We start from the raw sequence: 16,292 nt of genomic DNA on the forward strand, positions 1-16,292 counted from the left end.
CCAACGCAGCCGCCCAGGTGCTCCATTGATTTTTCTTTTCTTGTAGAGAAAGGAAGAGTCAAGCTCTTAATTACTTCAATTACCACGTTTCCCATTTCCCTTTATCCATATCAAAGGGTTTCTGTTGGCTTGCTTAGAAAACACCCTCCTTTTTAAAAAAGCAGTAGTAGTCAGGTAAACAGCAAAAGCAGTGCTAGGAAATTCATTACTGGGGCATTTGTGAGGCTGAGATCTCGTCAGCCCAGCTCGTTAGCACCGACCTGTCATCCCCATCGGGGCCAACTCCTGCACGAGCAGATCTCCATAGCACAAGAGGAATTTCATGCTTCTTTGATGGTTTTCCCCATTCCCCTGCGTTTTGATGCTTTAGTTATTCAGCCCTAGACTCGATTCAAAGAGGGCAAGGCACACTCAGCCCCGGGCTGTATCAGTCCTGGCATGTTCCAAATAAATGGTTGATGGTGACACATGAACATCCCTGCAGCCAGGGACCCTGTGCAGGGCATGACCAACCAACCCAACCAAACTGGGTCTGCAGGAAAAGCAAGAACATGCTCCAAAAAGCCCTAAACCACCCCTCTCAACCTAAATTAGAGCAAAAGCATCTTAGGTAGCAAGCAACATGTTATGAGACACACGGACAAGGCAAGATCCTGAGTTTCCAAGGCTCTGTGATGGGCAGGGGGTGTTGAGAGAAGAGAAAGTATCGCACATGAGCCTGGGTTGGGGATGAAAAGCACCAGAAAGCCTGGGTGGGGACATATCCCAACAGGGAACGTCTCAAAGGCACCAAACTGGGCAGGTGGCAGAGGAGAAATAACGCAAGAGCAGGAAATGAAAACGTTACTGAAACAAGTGGCATGGCTGAAAGTTCATTAGTACAACCTCAGTGCATTACAGAGAATCATTACCCTATTACAGCAACACAAGGATTTTCTTCATCTCAAAAAATACCTTAAAAAAATTCAAGCTGAAACCTCTTGGCTGGACCCCGAAGTTTCACTCGGGTAAAAAGTCTGCTTTTACTGAAGTTAAAAAGAAACAGGGCACAACAATCACCACACTCCCCAAATGATGCTGTTCTTGGGGGAAAAAACCATGGTCCTGGGCAACAGCTTCTCTGGAGTGTCACCCAACAGCTCAGAGAGCCCTGCGAGCGCTCAGCACCATCCCCACCACCCCCCACGTGACTCCCAAAGCCCTGTTTGTTCCTCCAGCCCCCAGAGCCGAGGATGTGGTGCTGGGAGGGATGGACCTGCCCGGCTCCGCAGCGGCACAGCAGCCCCACCTGTCCCAGAGCAACACAGCAGACCCACAACCATGAGACAAATCATTCCCTGCTGATCCAGAGCAGGCGGCTGGTGAGTTTAACTGGTTACCCTCCTTAAGCCAGAGCACTCCAGCAAGGCAGCTTCCCATCAGCACCCCGCTGCCACCCTAACGACCTGGGACACCCTTCATGATTTGTTTTCCAAGCAGGGCTCGGATGGTGGGACCACACACGTTCCCATCCATGGCTTTGGCTGGTGAGGTGCCACCACCGAGATGCTGCAGCTCTCCCTGCACCATCACGGCAAAGCACCACAGAGGCGAAGCCTCCGCCGAGGGCCTAACCACTCGCAGAAGCTCAATTACGCTGAAGGAGCATTTACTCCTTTGTTTATCCAGCCAGCCAGAGACACGACATTTTTTTAAAAAAATAAATATCTGTATCAATCAAGGGCTCATTTAAATGGAGGGCTGGAAATTGGGATCAGCCTGAAAAGCACAACAAACCTGAGGCCATTAGTCTGAAAGTGGGTCTCAAGAGCACTTGAGGAAAAGGAGTAAGTGGACCCCAACACTCTTGAGGATCACATCTATCCCTGGAGAAGATTATGCGGTAATAAAATATACCCAGCAAATTCCCATGGTTAATCATCTCTGTAAACTGAATGCTTCACTTGGCTGAAGGGAGAAGGCATTTTTTTTGCTATATGCTCCCTTTTAATATACTAGATAGAAATAACTAATCCTGTGTAGTGTCTCTCTTCTGAAAACACTTGATTTTAGTACAATGAAGGCTTTAGTCAGTCATCTTTTCTTTACCCACGTTGCAGTCTATATTAGTCTTGTCCAGCGTCCATAAATAAATCAGCTTAGGAAAATCAGTATAAAGATAATTCTGCCAGCAACCTTCAGCGGATGCTGATACTGTTCTTACTGCCAGCTCCTCTCACAGGGGGAATTCTCCTGTGGCACACGACAACTTTAAAAAGGCAATTTAAAGGGATAATTTTCATTTTCTGTTTATTAAAAAGGTATCTAGCAGGCCATTTGGACCAGATGCCCAATCTTCTTACAAACTTAAGCTAATAGATTTTATAGATCTTATTGCTTCTTAGTAGTGGAGCAGAATTGAAGATGTTAGAAAAAGAGCCTGGTGACATAAGGGCAAAAGACAGGGTTTCAGACAGTGGTAGATGGTCACAGTAATGAGCACACCAAGATTTTGTGACCTTCAGCGTACCCAGGCCCAGATTTACTGACCATGTTACACCTAATTATTCCACTTTTATGGCTTCTAGTAAAGTCTGTAAAACCATGAGCCAAAAACTATACTCCTAAAGCTGGGTTCAAAGAAGAAAGGGAAAGCCAAGAAGATATTAAATAGGTTAAGTTTTAAATTAACTGGCTTGACGTTTAGACCTGCATGCAAGCTGGCTGGACCGGCTGGATGAGATTAAAAGCATCTTTAGGTCCTGGTGCTAACGGTCGCCTCTGCCCTTCACTGCTCCCCTCCTCGACTGACAATGCTCCAGGTAACACTGGGAGCACCCCGCTCCCCAGTGCAGGGTCCTCGAGAGCTCAGAGACCCGTGGGCACGTTGCTGTGACCCCTGGCAAAAGTCAGTGGCAGGAGACCTGAAACCAGACCCCTAGGAGGGACCACTGGTACCCAGCATCTGCAAATGCATCCTCCTGAGTGATGGAGCAGAGAAAGGACTGGAGGTGGCTGGTCCTGGGGAGGACAGTGGTGACACAGTGCATCTCGACAGGCCACTGTCACCAAACCCTTTTACTTTAAAACAAGAACCTCAACAGAATTAAAGCTGGCACTGCTGGGACCGTTTTGTGCAGAAAAGTAAGAATTTGCAGTATATCCTTATTGGAGCCAAAACCCCTCAAGATTTGGCAGCAGCCTCTGCAAATCCACAAAAACTCCTATGTACAGAGCAGTCACAGGCGCAGGGCTCAGCCCGGGGTTCAAAGGTATGTCTGGGAAATCTGCTGGCCCATTCTGCCACCCTGCTTTGTGCAGTTTGTAGGCTATCCTCATGTCAGGGGCTGTAACAAGCACAATTCTAGAAATAATAGTTGATGGAGGCAACACAACATCAACCCTTCCCGTGTACATCCATGCTCAAGCAAGCAGCCGGGTGTAACCGTGCGGCTCATCACCACTGCTGATGTGGGCGATGGATGGCTGGGCTGGCACTACTCTCTGGTGTAATCTAAACCTTCAGTAAACTGCTTGGTTTACCTACACAGGGTAGGTTATCTTGGGTTACCTACACAGGCAGTAAACACTTGGTTCAGCTCTGAAGCTCTCATTTGGCTTCTTGCTGCTGGTCTGGGAGAACAAAGCAGCTGGATTTGGCCCCAGGAGGATCCACCGAGCTCCTGTAACAGGAGCACCCGTGCCCAAAAGGCATCTCCTGACTGTACAGACATCGGTGGCCAATGCTCAGCCCTGTGAAGGTCCCTCTGCGTTACCCAAGTGGCATTCGGGATGCTCAGGAAGGGGTTAACGCTGCTTGCAGCACTGTCCTGCCCTCCGGGTACCAGCAGCCAGTGAGTGTGGCTCCGGGTGACGTAATGCTGGGTGGCTTCCCAGGCTGCACACCCCATCCCTCCTGCGCTGGAGATGTGTCAGGGACCCCGGGATGCATCAGGGACCCCGGGATGTGTCAGGGATCCTGGTACCCTCTGCCAGGCAGGGACCAGCCCAGGACACCGCAGCCCAGCTACACCTGCCATCCCTTTAGCTGTTGTTTTTCCCAGCTGAACCCCAGACACTCAGTGCTATGCAGTGAATATTAGAAACGATCATTACCAGCTTTTAAAACACCCCCAGTGATGGGGAGCGTACAGCGACCGGCGCCGCGCAGCGCTGCAGGGCTCCGGCACAGCTGAGGGGCTCCGGCTCAGCTGAGAAACTCCTTCTGGCTCCAGGACCAGCCAGGGTCTCATTGTTTGGGTCTGGAAATCCCCCTGTGACAATCCCGTTCCTGTGCAAAAAATGTTAAGGACAGGGTAAGGTGGTCCCTTGCGTGCTGCTGGTGGCTGAGGATTTAGAGGCAGGTTCTGGAAGTTCTACAGAAATGCAGCTGAAGGTCCAAATTGCAATTAACAGGTGTAATAAGAAGAATGTTCTGTTTTCCTCTCTCCAACTAAAATCTCCTTCAGTAACAGCTTGTAACCAGAATGGGTCCTTCCAGGCCTCTGGAATAATGTAATCCTCTAAGGAGAAAGTGATTCACTCTTCTTTGATGTGATAAAAAGAGGAAAACAAGTGAACAGGAGGCACTAAACAGCCATCTTGTTAAACCCAGACAGCTTTTCCAATTTCGTTTCTGAGCTGTTTATCACCATATAAAAAGCCTGATACTCAGCAGACTAGATAAAGACCAGAGTGTTGATGTCCCTGTCTTTCTCACGTTTATATTCCAGCCGAAATCTCACCGAGATTTAGCCCAACAAATGAATTATTTAAGTCTCCACTCTGATTCAGAGCCCAGAAAATCATTTCCATGTAGACCGGAGAAGGGACCTGGTAAAAGAAGCGTTGAGGTGCAGCACTGGGATGTTGCAGAGCAGCACCTGCCTTCCCGAGGCGGAGGAGAGGACGGGCACCATTTCACAGCGGGGTTCATCTGCACAACTTCTGCGCAGAAGAAAACCACGGCTGCATGGACAGACAGCGATGGCCAGGCAGCGGTTTGCTGGTGGGCTGGCTGGAACAACAAAACGCAGATGTTTTTCTGGTTGACTAGACAAAAGCAGTGTCTGGGCTGAGAGCAAAACACACACATCATTTTTGATGCTGTGCAAGGAACATCTTCATATTTCTTTTCTCCTTTTCTCTCTGTTTCATTCAGCCTTAGCAGTGGTGTCGAGGGCAGCAGGAGGGGGCTCTGACCCACTGCTGGGAGGAGGCACAGCCTGCTCTGCTCTTCTGGCTCCCAAATCCAGTGAAACACAGCAGCCCCCGTGCCCAGGGTAGCTGCAGAGGACGCTCAGGCAGCATCTGCTCCCTAGGGGCAAGCGGGGCAGAGCCAGCACCAGTGCCAGCACCCATGGGTGCTTCTCTCCTCCTTCTCCCAGAGCACACAGACCTACCTGGTGGCACTTCAGGGACCCATGTTGCATGCCAGCCTTCTCCAAACCCAGCCAGCAGGCTGCTGGTATTCTGCTCATTTCCATTTAAGCAATATATACCTTGGAACTGCTACTCAGGAAGCCAGGGACACTTGAACTTATGTTTTGGGGATATAAAAAGACAAAAAAATGTTGCTTCTTCATGTAACTTAAGCCAAGCTACTAACGTTAAAGCATCTGGAATTAATTATCTCAGCCAGATAATGTTTCCACTATTATTTCAGTAACGCAAACAGCTCCACTCGTATTTGTATCCACCTACTAAAGGGGAGCAGGGACAGTGGCTGTGAGCAATGTTAGCAGCTCTACACCTGCCGTGCTCAGAGCAGGGGCTGGGAGCACGAGCCAAAGCAGATCTGGAATTAGCCAAATCCCCCAGACCCCGCTGCTAATGGAGCTGAGCACTGCAAAGCTCCAAATACAGACGAGGCCACAAGGATGACTATTCCTGTGAGCAGCACGGTGCCATCGCACGCGTCTCCTTAGAGGAAACCAACCCCATGAAAGCAAACCTTTGAGCAATTTGAAAAGGCAGCATCCAGCCTTTTTTTTTTTTTTTTTTTTAAATGTGTTTTGAATCACTGCACTAACGCTGAACCCTGAAACACATGAGAACAGTTCTGACACTGAGTCACTTCAAGCAGTGCACAGCCCATCCCATAAAACCAGGAGGGATCTGTCTGCCTTTTGCACCTCCACGTACTACTATAGAGCTGTAGAACTTGCCTTGGTGCATCTTCCAAATCTCCTTCACGTGCACTGAAAAAAAAATCACCTACTGGCTCTTCTCCACCTCACCAAGGTCCTGGGAACATGGTGGAGCTGACTTCCCAGCAATGCAGCCTTCCCCTCAATTCCACAGGACTATCCACAGCAGCACCAAGAACTGAGCAGCTATTCCCACTGCCGGGCTTGTCCTGGTCCTCCCATCACTCTGAAAAGCACTTAAGAGTAATAGTTTCTTGTATTGTTCAACGGGGACACAAGGTGCACTAAATCACTAAGAGGTGATTTAATTACTGCTGCGGTCGCAAGCAGCAGCAATCAGATCTGCCTGGGTTTGCCTGGCTATACACCAAATTCGTGGCTCTGGGTGGAGAGTGGAGGTGATGGAGTGAGATGCGGAGGCTCCTGAGGCTGTACCAAACCCGAGTCTGTCCCAAGAGCCATAAACTTTGTTACAGAGCAGTGGGAAGTCAAGCCTGCTCGCTCTGTACATTTACTGCTGAAATACACTTGACTTTCTGTGTGCCTGATCCAGTATAAACCACAGGCATCCACTGGGAGGATTAGCAAACATTCAAAATAAAAGTCCAAGTGGCTCAGTCCTAGGTAAGAACAGGCTGGATTAACACGTTTCCCGTAGCAAACTAATAAAGGTGAGGACTTGCTGAAAGCCCACACGAGAACTTGTCAAGCAGATTGTAAAACAGAAATGATTACAAGTAATGGAGTAAATCAGGCTTACTCCTTTGCAAAGCACTCACGGGCACTGGGCATGAACTAACAACCCTCTACAGCACCGATACCCCCCCTTGCACTGCCCAGACCCTCTGAACCACTGAACTGCTGCTGCCGTGGAGGCGACTCAGCCCATCCTAAATCAGATATCGAAAAGACCAGCAGGACAGACCACCCTGCAAACAACCCCCCCGTCCCCGCTGCCTGCAGGGACAAGGGCTGCCTGAGCAGACCCGACTGGAAACCTCCCTTTCCCAGTTGCAGAGGGAACTCACTGATGTTACATCAGTGGGTTTGGTTTTTTTTTTTGCTGTCCTGGGTCAGTGCCACCAGCCAGCCCATCCCCGCCACAGCCAGACATCCCCATGGGGAGCGTGGAGCGTGCAGGCAGCAAGCTTCCCTCTCCCCGTGCTCCCATGTCCCAGGGCTTGTGATCTAAACATTTAGGCCTAGGGCAGTTGGGATTTTTATTTCTTTTGATCAGAGCAGAGTCTCAGATCTTGAAAGGGAAGCGTACATGTATTTCTGAAGCATACCAGAATCCAAGCATATTTAAGAGCAGGCAGCCACAGAATGGGGATAACTGACCCAAGAAATAGCCCTTTGTAAAATCGCCAGCGTGCCATCTGCAAGTCCCAAACTCACAGGTTTTTCACGATGAGAGGGAGGGATGGGGAAAAAAAAAAAAAAAAAAGGATCATGTTAAAAAGGAAAAAAATGCTTTGCTCCAAAAGATACACAAACTGCTGCAGAATCCTGCCTGCTCCTTCTGCAGCAAAACCCAAGGGAAGCTGCTGATGAGTCAACAGCCAGCCTGCGCCGCCGACCGAGGAAAGGAAGTCCAGTCTCAACACTCGAGAACAAAGTGTGCTGGTTCATACAGTACACGCTGAGAGCGAAGCCTCGGAAAGCCCTCCCCGGGCTGGGAGCCGCGCGGCTGCAGGGATACAGCCTGGCCGCCACCCAGGGCTCCCGCTGCACGCCCAGAGGATGAGGGAGAGGTGAAGTCCGGGCGATGCTGGGACACGTGCACCGTGCTGCCCCGCTGTCGGGCCAGCCTGGCCGCAGCTTCTCGGCACTACCACGCTCTGCACCGTGGCAGAGGCACGGTGATATTTTCTCCCGTTGCTGGAATGGCTCCCTCCCTGTGCTGGGTGTTCTGGATGCAGTATCCAGCCCTGCTGATGAGGTGTTCACTCACTGGGAGCAGAAGGGAAGAAGGGCAGGGACATGCCCCAGCCCTACACCCATTGCTGGTGCACCAGTTAACTCTCCTCCCCGCCTCAGTACACTCATCTCCAACTCTGCTCCCCACAAACAGACCCTTTCTGCCACCTCCTCGTGCTCCCTTTTGCAATGAGGTATCACAAAACCATGACATGAACATCCATGCCAATCACTCTGCAGCCTCTCAAAGAACTGCTGGGCCTCCTGGAGATGCTGGTGCAGCTCCTCACGGGACTGAAGTCCACTGAAGAGCAACAGAGCTCCAAGGAGATGAACACCGGGCAGCTCCACATCACAACCACAGCCAGCCCCACACCTGCACCAGCTCGACGCACGCCCAGCAGCACAGCAAGGAGCTGCTTTACCTGCATGTGTGTGGCCAGAAGAAGGAGAAGAAGAGGAGAAGGGCCAGAAGGGACCCGAGGGGGCAGGACAGGCCAGGGACACAAACACCAAAGCCAACGTGGCAGACGGCGTTTGCGCTGGTGCCGCCGCCATCACCGAGTTGGTACTCGCAGAGGTTGTGCCTTCCTGTTGCCACAGCACTTTCTGTTTTCTGTTAAAACAGGGCCACAGCAACGATGCAAGTATAGATCTGCAACGCCAAGAATATCTGGGAAGCCTGCCAGCAAGAAGCAGCCTTCCTGCTCGTCCTCCTGCTGTGTGCAAATTCACAGGAAACAGAATCTACAGCACATACTAATGTGGCTTAACGCGAGATCCAAGAGCCACCTCTAGATCCTGCCTGCATCCCTGTCAGCCTGGGGAAAGAGCCGCATGCCAGAAATGTTAAATCATTAAATAAAGGAGGAATTAAAACCCGTACAGGTGCGTAAAACCCCACGTAGGTGCCGCTGCCTTACGGAGTGATGCTCTCTGCTGAGCAAGCTCAGCGTGCCCCCCCCCACGGCACCGGCACCACTGCCAGCACGTAAGGACAAGTCCGGGTCGGGTCCCCACATACCCGCTCTGCAAAAAGGGCTTCACAGACTCCTACGAGCGCTCGTTGCAAACCAGCAAGGCCCACTTTCCTCCTGGGTGCATCACAGTGTGACTCTGGGAAAGCAAAGCTCACCTAAAGCTTCTCTTTTCCATTTATGACAGGAGTGGTACCCGCAGCTCCAAGACTGCTGCAGTAACTCTTTCTGCTACTTTATCTTGCATAATACTTTAACTCAAGCCATGCTGAGATGCTCCAACATTGCATCCAGCACCCAGCGATGTCCCCACAGCAGGCTGGGATCTCATACCTGCCTCTACCACTGACTCACAGTAGAAATCTCTGTGCCTCAGTTTACCTATTTGTAAAATAACTGCAGAGGTCACACGGGAGCTGTAAGGCTCATCTCCAGTTCTGGAAATCCTGTGGAGACCCTTCAGCCTCGGGCTCTAGCAGAGGTGGGATGTACTGTCATCCCCAGGATGTGCTGTCACCATGGGGATGTGGTGCCACCCCCCCCACATCCCAGGGTGGGTGACCAGGAGATGCGCAGCCAGCCTGCCGCTCCCTGCCCGTCAGAAGGGAAACTCGCCTCAACTCCTCGTTCCCCTGCTCTCAGCCAACTGCAAGCAGCTTTTCTCACCACGCCGGAGCCCTTCGAGCTTTGGGCAATTCTCAGGCGTGTTACTGTACGAAATAAAACCCTTTTCAGTAGCGATGAGCCAGAAATGATTGTGGAGAGGAAACAGCTGATCTGCTGCGCTGCCTGATAACCCTGGCATGCGGGTGGCCATCGGCAGCATCCCAGCCTCCTGGGACACCGAGCCAAGAGATGCTGCACCTCTTCCCCCACTGCTTTCCTCGCTACTGCACTGCGATTTGTGCTAACCTAGAAAGGACCCCCGAGTTTAAGGTGGCTCTCAGCGGAGGCATTTTGAGACGGCTGCTTTCTGGGGAAAGCATTCCTTAAAATACAGCTCTTTCCCTCAGCCTCACCCCCAGCTTCTGACATTTTAGAGCTCCAGAAAAATAAAATGTTTCAAAAAAAAATCTAATTTTCAGCTTTGGAGGCACAAAACCTAGAAGCAGGGTGCGGGTAGGAAGAACTGGTTTCCAAGCGCCCAGGCGGGAGATGAAAAGAGCAGCAGCGGCTGCGTACAAGGCACCTTTCGGAGGGCGAGATCCATCTCTGGAGTGGGAAGTGACTCTCGCACCCTCTGCGGCAAAAATCTGCTCGCTGCCGATCGCTCAGCCCCAGGACCAGACCCCCGGGGTCACAGGATGATGGGCTGAGTATTACTTTGCAGGCAGTGCTTGCCTGCTCTCCAGCTCCTGGGGCTCTCTCTAGTGGCTTCTCCCCCCCCCCTTCCGCCTCCCTTTAGGATTTCACATGGAAATGGCTGTCAGGAGTGACAACATTAGGACTGGATTACCACAGGCATCCATCCATCCCCCGCTGCTGTAAGCCTAAAGGCAGGATACTCTGTCACACCCTTGCATTACACCTCTGAGACAGGGGGAAAAGCAGAACATTTTCCTGACAGCGAGAAAGAGCAGCAACTGCTGGGCTCCAAATGTCCCAGTCTACAGAAACATCAGTGCTGGGATTTTTATCAGCAGAGAAAGTAATTTGGATTGCCCCAGTCTGACACAGGGAGGATCCACCAGGTTTATGTGAAATTTTTTGAGGAGGGAAAAAGGAAAGTTTGGAAGCAAAGGGAGGAAACTGGCACAGAGCCCATGGGGCAATGGCAGCAGGGTGGTAGCAAGGTACCTGCTCACTGCTGCCAGGATGGAGATGGGGCAAATTAAAGCAATTAAATTAGGGAGGTAAATGGAAATGTAAGGCCTTTTAAGGCTGCTCTCTTTAGGCAGATGAAATACAGTCATCTCCTGTGAAAAAATACTTGACATTTCTCCAAAGGAGGGCAAGCTGCAGGAGGGAGTTGTCTAACACTGGAGATGCAAAAGGGAATGCAGTCTGCATCTGTCCTTGGCAGCCCGGATGCTGCTCTCTCCATCTCCGACTCACACCAGTGGCCCAAGTGGGAAAACACTGAGGGCTGGGATGCTTTTGGAGGGGAAACTGCTCAGGAAGAGCACACCCGTCTCTGCTGTGCCTTCTGGTGTGCAGGCAGAGAGATGCTGTCCTGATTAAAAAAAAAAATCTGGCAGTGTCACCGCTTGTCCCCCTGGGATGTGCATCATGGCCACAAACCAGGTGCAACCATTAACGCTGCTGTAAAATGAGCTCTTCATTCCACTCACATTGCACTAGAGAAGGCAAAATAATCTGAACAGGCTTCAGTCTGAGGACAAAGCCCTGCAGGCCATGCTCGCTGTCTTGCCAGCAAAGAGAGGTGGTTCAGTCAGATGAGACATGATGCAGGACAGACAGATGGACCAACAAGAAAGGAAAGACCTCCAAGGAAGCTCAGGCTGTGGGGAAGCAGCACAATCCTGCAGCAGCCCAGGAGGAGCAGCATGGGATGAGCAGAGCAACCCAGAGGGGCTGCAGAAATCCACCTGGGATTAGCTGAGAGCGACGGAGCCGCTAACAAGCATCTTGGAGAGGTCACAGAGAAAGGGTCAGATCTCAGCAGACAACACACATTATCTGCCTTTAAAACTTCGGGAAAACCACTGGAACACATAAATAAGTAATCTATATGAAGGCACGAAGAAAATAAGAGAGGGTAAGAACCATCCAACATGGGTTGGGACCTCTGTGGTGGGTGGAGAGGAGATGGGACCCATCTTGACTTAGCAAGGCTTTGATGCCACCTATCAGGAGACGCCCACTGGTGTCGTGCTGAGACGTCTGCAGGGCCACGCTTCTTCCCACAGACACTAACTCCAACGAAGAGGAAATCACAAACACTTTGGAGAGTAAGGCTTGAAGTCAAAACAGTGCTGAGGAATTGAAGAAAGAGCTGGAACTACTGCAAAAGGCAATTCATCGAGGGTTACGGAGTATCGCCGAGCTTGAGAATAATCAACTCGGCAACATAACCCCAAGAATTAGGAAATTCTTCAGAGGAGGATCTTGAGAGTGGAAGTGAAACCCAAGGTCAAGGTGAGTGGGCAGCACCAGGCCGTGGTGGGGTGTCTGATGTTCCCTCCGAAACCTGTGGGCATGTCCCTGTGGTGGCGTGGACAACACCAGGGGAAGCCTGGAAGATGGTGACACAAACGTTCACAACTCCAGAAAACATGACCTTTGATGGAAGCTTAAAATGAATGGATGTGTTCAGCCCTGAGGAAAGAGGACTGAGGAGACAAGAGAGCGGTCCAAAAAAATGCGAAAGATATTGAGAAAGGGTTGGTGCCTCAGCAGGACAGGGTGGGATGGAGACCTGGAGGGGGGGGATGACCAGGTGTCTCTTTAGCAGCATCCCCGCCCTGGGGACCCCCGAAAATAACAGTTCTGGGGAAAGCAGAGGGGCATGTCTGCAGCCTGCCCCACGCCCCGGCAGCCCTCGGCTCGGAGGTCTGGGATGCAAACCCCCCCCCCCGAGGGAAGGCCGGGAAGCAGTGCCCCTGGGCAGGCCGCTGCTCAGGCTGGCGTTACACGGGCACTGCCAGCCCAGGCAGCGCCGAGCGATCACTTTTCGGCTGGAAATAGAACCAGCGTGAGCCCTCAGCTGGGGAGCAGAGCCCTTGTGAGCCCAGACTGCGGTTAGCTATCAAAGACAACTAAAAAAAGATATTCCACACATAGGGTTGGGGTTTTTTTTTCCCCCCCTCTCTCTTTTTTTTTTTTTTTTCCCAAGGATTAAATCAACTCAACAGCCCCCTTTACAACTTCCCTTTTGATGTGTTCAGACTCATTAAAGTTTCATTTCTTTCTCTGTTTTCCCCGGGGGAGGAAGGGGAGCATACACAAAAGTTTACTTCAGAAGCGGGGTCGGCAGCTGCAGCAGCAGCTGCTGTTGCTGTGGGACAAGCGGAGCCTCCGCCGGCCCCCGCCTCTTGTCCAACTCCCTCGGCAGAACGCGTCCCCCCCCCGGCCACCCCAGCACGATGCCTTCGCCAGGATGCGTGCCCAGGGTTGCACGCCATGAAGGGAGCACATGGGAGCTGCAAAGCTCTCACAAACCCTGCAGGTTTTTAGGTCCGATACTATGAGGTTTTGGGCCCGACCCTGCGAGTTTTGGGGTCCTTTCCCAATCTGCCTGGCTCATCCCACCAGCAGCACCAGCCTTTCCCCCACGGCTTCGGTCATCACCCTGGGATAATCCCCTGCACACAGCAAACGGGTAGCAGCTCCCCCACGTTTCTTTTCTGCCCGAGCAGCTGCTGAAGTGTCTATTTTAAAACTCAGTTCCCTATTTTAAAATAGCTAATGAGACACCGATCTAGGCCGATAGACGTCGTCTCTACAAGGTCTGGGAGATGCTTGTCTATTCGCTGGGCTCCTTTTTCCCAAGCCCCCAATCTCAGCATTCCTGTCACGTTTCCAATATGCACAAACAGCTTACATGGTAAAAAGGGAAGTTTTTAATTTAAGGGCCAACTCCTGCACCCTTGCCGTGAAGTACCAGCGGTACAGCCACGTGTTTCTAGACCTAGAGATGCATCAACCAGCCAGGCAGAGGCTGACGTCTGGGTGGTTTTCTGCTGGGATTATTTTAACTTCCCTTTGATTTTATCAGGTCTTTTTAAAATTCCCTGATCAACAGCAAATAAGGAGCTGGCCTGCCTGGCACAGCTCCCCTCTGCCGCCCGAAAAAAGCCAGGCATGCACGAGAGGGACTTTCAGAAAGCAACTGCCCACAGCAGGGTGCGGTGGGAGGTCCCCGTGCGCCCCCTTTCCATGCTCTCTGAGATGGTGTTGCACCCCTCGGAGGCAAAGGGGACCCAACGGAGCGGATCCCCCTCACCTACCTGACCACGGGCTCGGGGATGGCCTCAGCACTCGCCGGCACCTGGACACCCTTCTCCCACTCCTGCCTCCAGGGATCGGCCAGGACGTAGTACTCATCGGGGCTCAGCTGGAAGGAGTCAGGGATCTTCATGGCCGTTATCAGATCCGTACGGAAAACCTGCACAGGGGAAAAAAAAAAAACAAACATCTAACAGACAGAGTGAAGGGGGCTGACAGAGGCTGGGTGCATGCGTCAGAGGAGGGAGGGTGCCCTGGGGAAATGGTCCCCAAGATGTGTCCTGGCACCCCCAACTGCACGGCGTCGGGGTGTCACTTTATGTCACCTCCAGGGTGAGGTTTGGGGAGATCTATGTGTGCAGGCAAGGACTCCCCTGCTTGGCCAGGCAGTGCCATGAGCCCAAGCCCCCAGAGCTACAACCCCCCTGGGGCCCCCTAGCCCCGGCAGACGTGAAATCCAGCCACAGGGTGCAAGCTCAGCCAAAACACGGACTGAAAATTAACACTGAACTAAAGAAATGATGGGCTGATTTCTCTGAGGGGATCAGCGTTTTAACACAGCCACAGGAATATCTACTCCAAATGCCAAGGGATGTACAACAACCAGGCTCCTCCACGTTCAGGCTTACTGGGGGAATTGATGTTCTTGACATGAATGAAGCTGTGGGAAACACAGAGCCACCTCATCACTCCAAGCACCTTCACGTCCCCATCGTGTCACCTCACTGCCCTGAGCAAGGACAGCCGAAAGCTGGAGGTACCCACTGGGGTTCAATTGCTCCAGTAGTGATTGCACACTGAAGAAAAAAAGGCAAAATAAAGCCAGGCTGGGTTACACTAGAGCTGAAAATATCCAACTAAAAGGTGATTGAGGGGCCTGCTTACACACCCACACAGCCAAACACACCGAAATTTTTCCTGACCCAATAAACCTCCTGTGAGATCAACACTGGATCCCTCCTCTACAAAAATCCTCCAGCCCCTCGGACGGTGAATGGGCTCATTCTCCATCTCACTTCTGGCCCTGCAGAGTCTTCCCCCAGTATACTATGATGAAAAACTCATTCCAAAAAAATCCCTCATGGCAAATAAGGTTTTCCTTCCAGAGGGTTGCCTGACAGCAACTACTCGAGCAATCCTGCCTCTTGCAGCATAAAAATAAATTGTAAATGAAAATGGATGATTTCTCCTCTCTACCATCTGTTATTAGCTGAAATAATAACCGACGGTGCCAGCAGTCATGCCTGGACACCATCTCGCCTCTATCCACTCCATCCTTGGTACGTCACCTCTGCAGGGCCGGGATGGATCAGGTGTTTTCTTCAGACACGGTTTAATCTGTTCGCAGAGTCAGTTCTCCAAATGACTATTGCTTTGTCAGAACCACAATAAATGATACAATATGGTTTTTTCACTTTCAATACAAAAATAACATGCTTTGGAGAGTATTTGGGAAACTAAATCGGCTGAGATGCAGGAAACTAGACATTAACTAAGACCACTGAGACCAGTATTTAGGTCAGTTTGTTTAATCCTCAGAGTCTCAGCTGCTAACCCAATTAGAGTTAAACACAATACATAAACAACCTTTTCTATGTTGGGACCCCTTGTGAATTTTACTGGTACCTTCCTCCTGATGCATCTGCTTGCAGACATTTTTGCCTGCGTCTATATAAACCCGATTTGAGTTGGCCAGACACAGTCTCAGCGCATCCTTCAACAAACATAATTAACAGCCTACATATTACAGTCAGAATTAGGCTCAGTTTGAGAAAGATCAGGTTCCTTTAAGTCTCCATGTGCTACAAATGCATGGTTACAGATACCACAGTAACCTTTTACTGTGTCGCCAGTGTGAGAAATTTAAAAAAAAAAAAAAAAAAATTAAGATAAATGTTAATCAAACATGAGAAGGAATATGTGAGATGTCACAGTCCTTCCAGTGCTGTGGGTCTGCCTATCAAAACACACAAAGTAACCCTGCTGTAGCTTGTTTTCTAAAATAGAATACAGAAATACGCCCTGTTCTTAAACAGCCCTGCACTGCCAGGGTCCCAGCTCGGGCAAACGGCATCTCCGTTACCCAGTGTCGGTGCCCACCTCTGTCGAGGACAAGGCAAACCCAAGCGAGCCTCCCCGCCCCACACCGCCCTGCTTTGGTGGATGAGATGCTGCCCCGTGCCTGGACCACGAGTGGTTGAGGGCAGCACTGGGGGCTGGTGGCACCTCCCTGCTCTGACCACCAGCCCCAAGGCAGGAGTGGTGCAGCGCTTCTACGCCGCTCCACCTGCAAAACTGTTACAGAAAATGCAGTTTTGGAGACACTTGCCCTCAGGATACGTGTGCAGAGACAGGGAGG

General features: G+C 51.2%; 1 protein-coding gene across 4 annotated transcripts in view; it reads right to left on the reverse strand.

Moving 5' to 3' along the window:
* JADE2 (jade family PHD finger 2) overlaps positions 1–16,292 on the reverse strand; it is a 92,277-nt gene that overhangs the window by 46,550 nt on the left and 29,435 nt on the right. For all 4 annotated transcript variants that reach the window (XM_074916573.1, XM_074916574.1, XM_074916576.1 and 1 more), the window contains exon 4: positions 13,936–14,093. In XM_074916573.1, the coding sequence (XP_074772674.1) occupies positions 13,936–14,093 (158 nt within the window). The remainder of the gene's footprint in view (positions 1–13,935; positions 14,094–16,292) is intronic.

This window comes from Athene noctua, chromosome 12 (genome assembly GCF_965140245.1).
Source record: "Athene noctua chromosome 12, bAthNoc1.hap1.1, whole genome shotgun sequence".
Taxonomy (NCBI): Eukaryota; Metazoa; Chordata; class Aves; order Strigiformes; family Strigidae; genus Athene; species Athene noctua.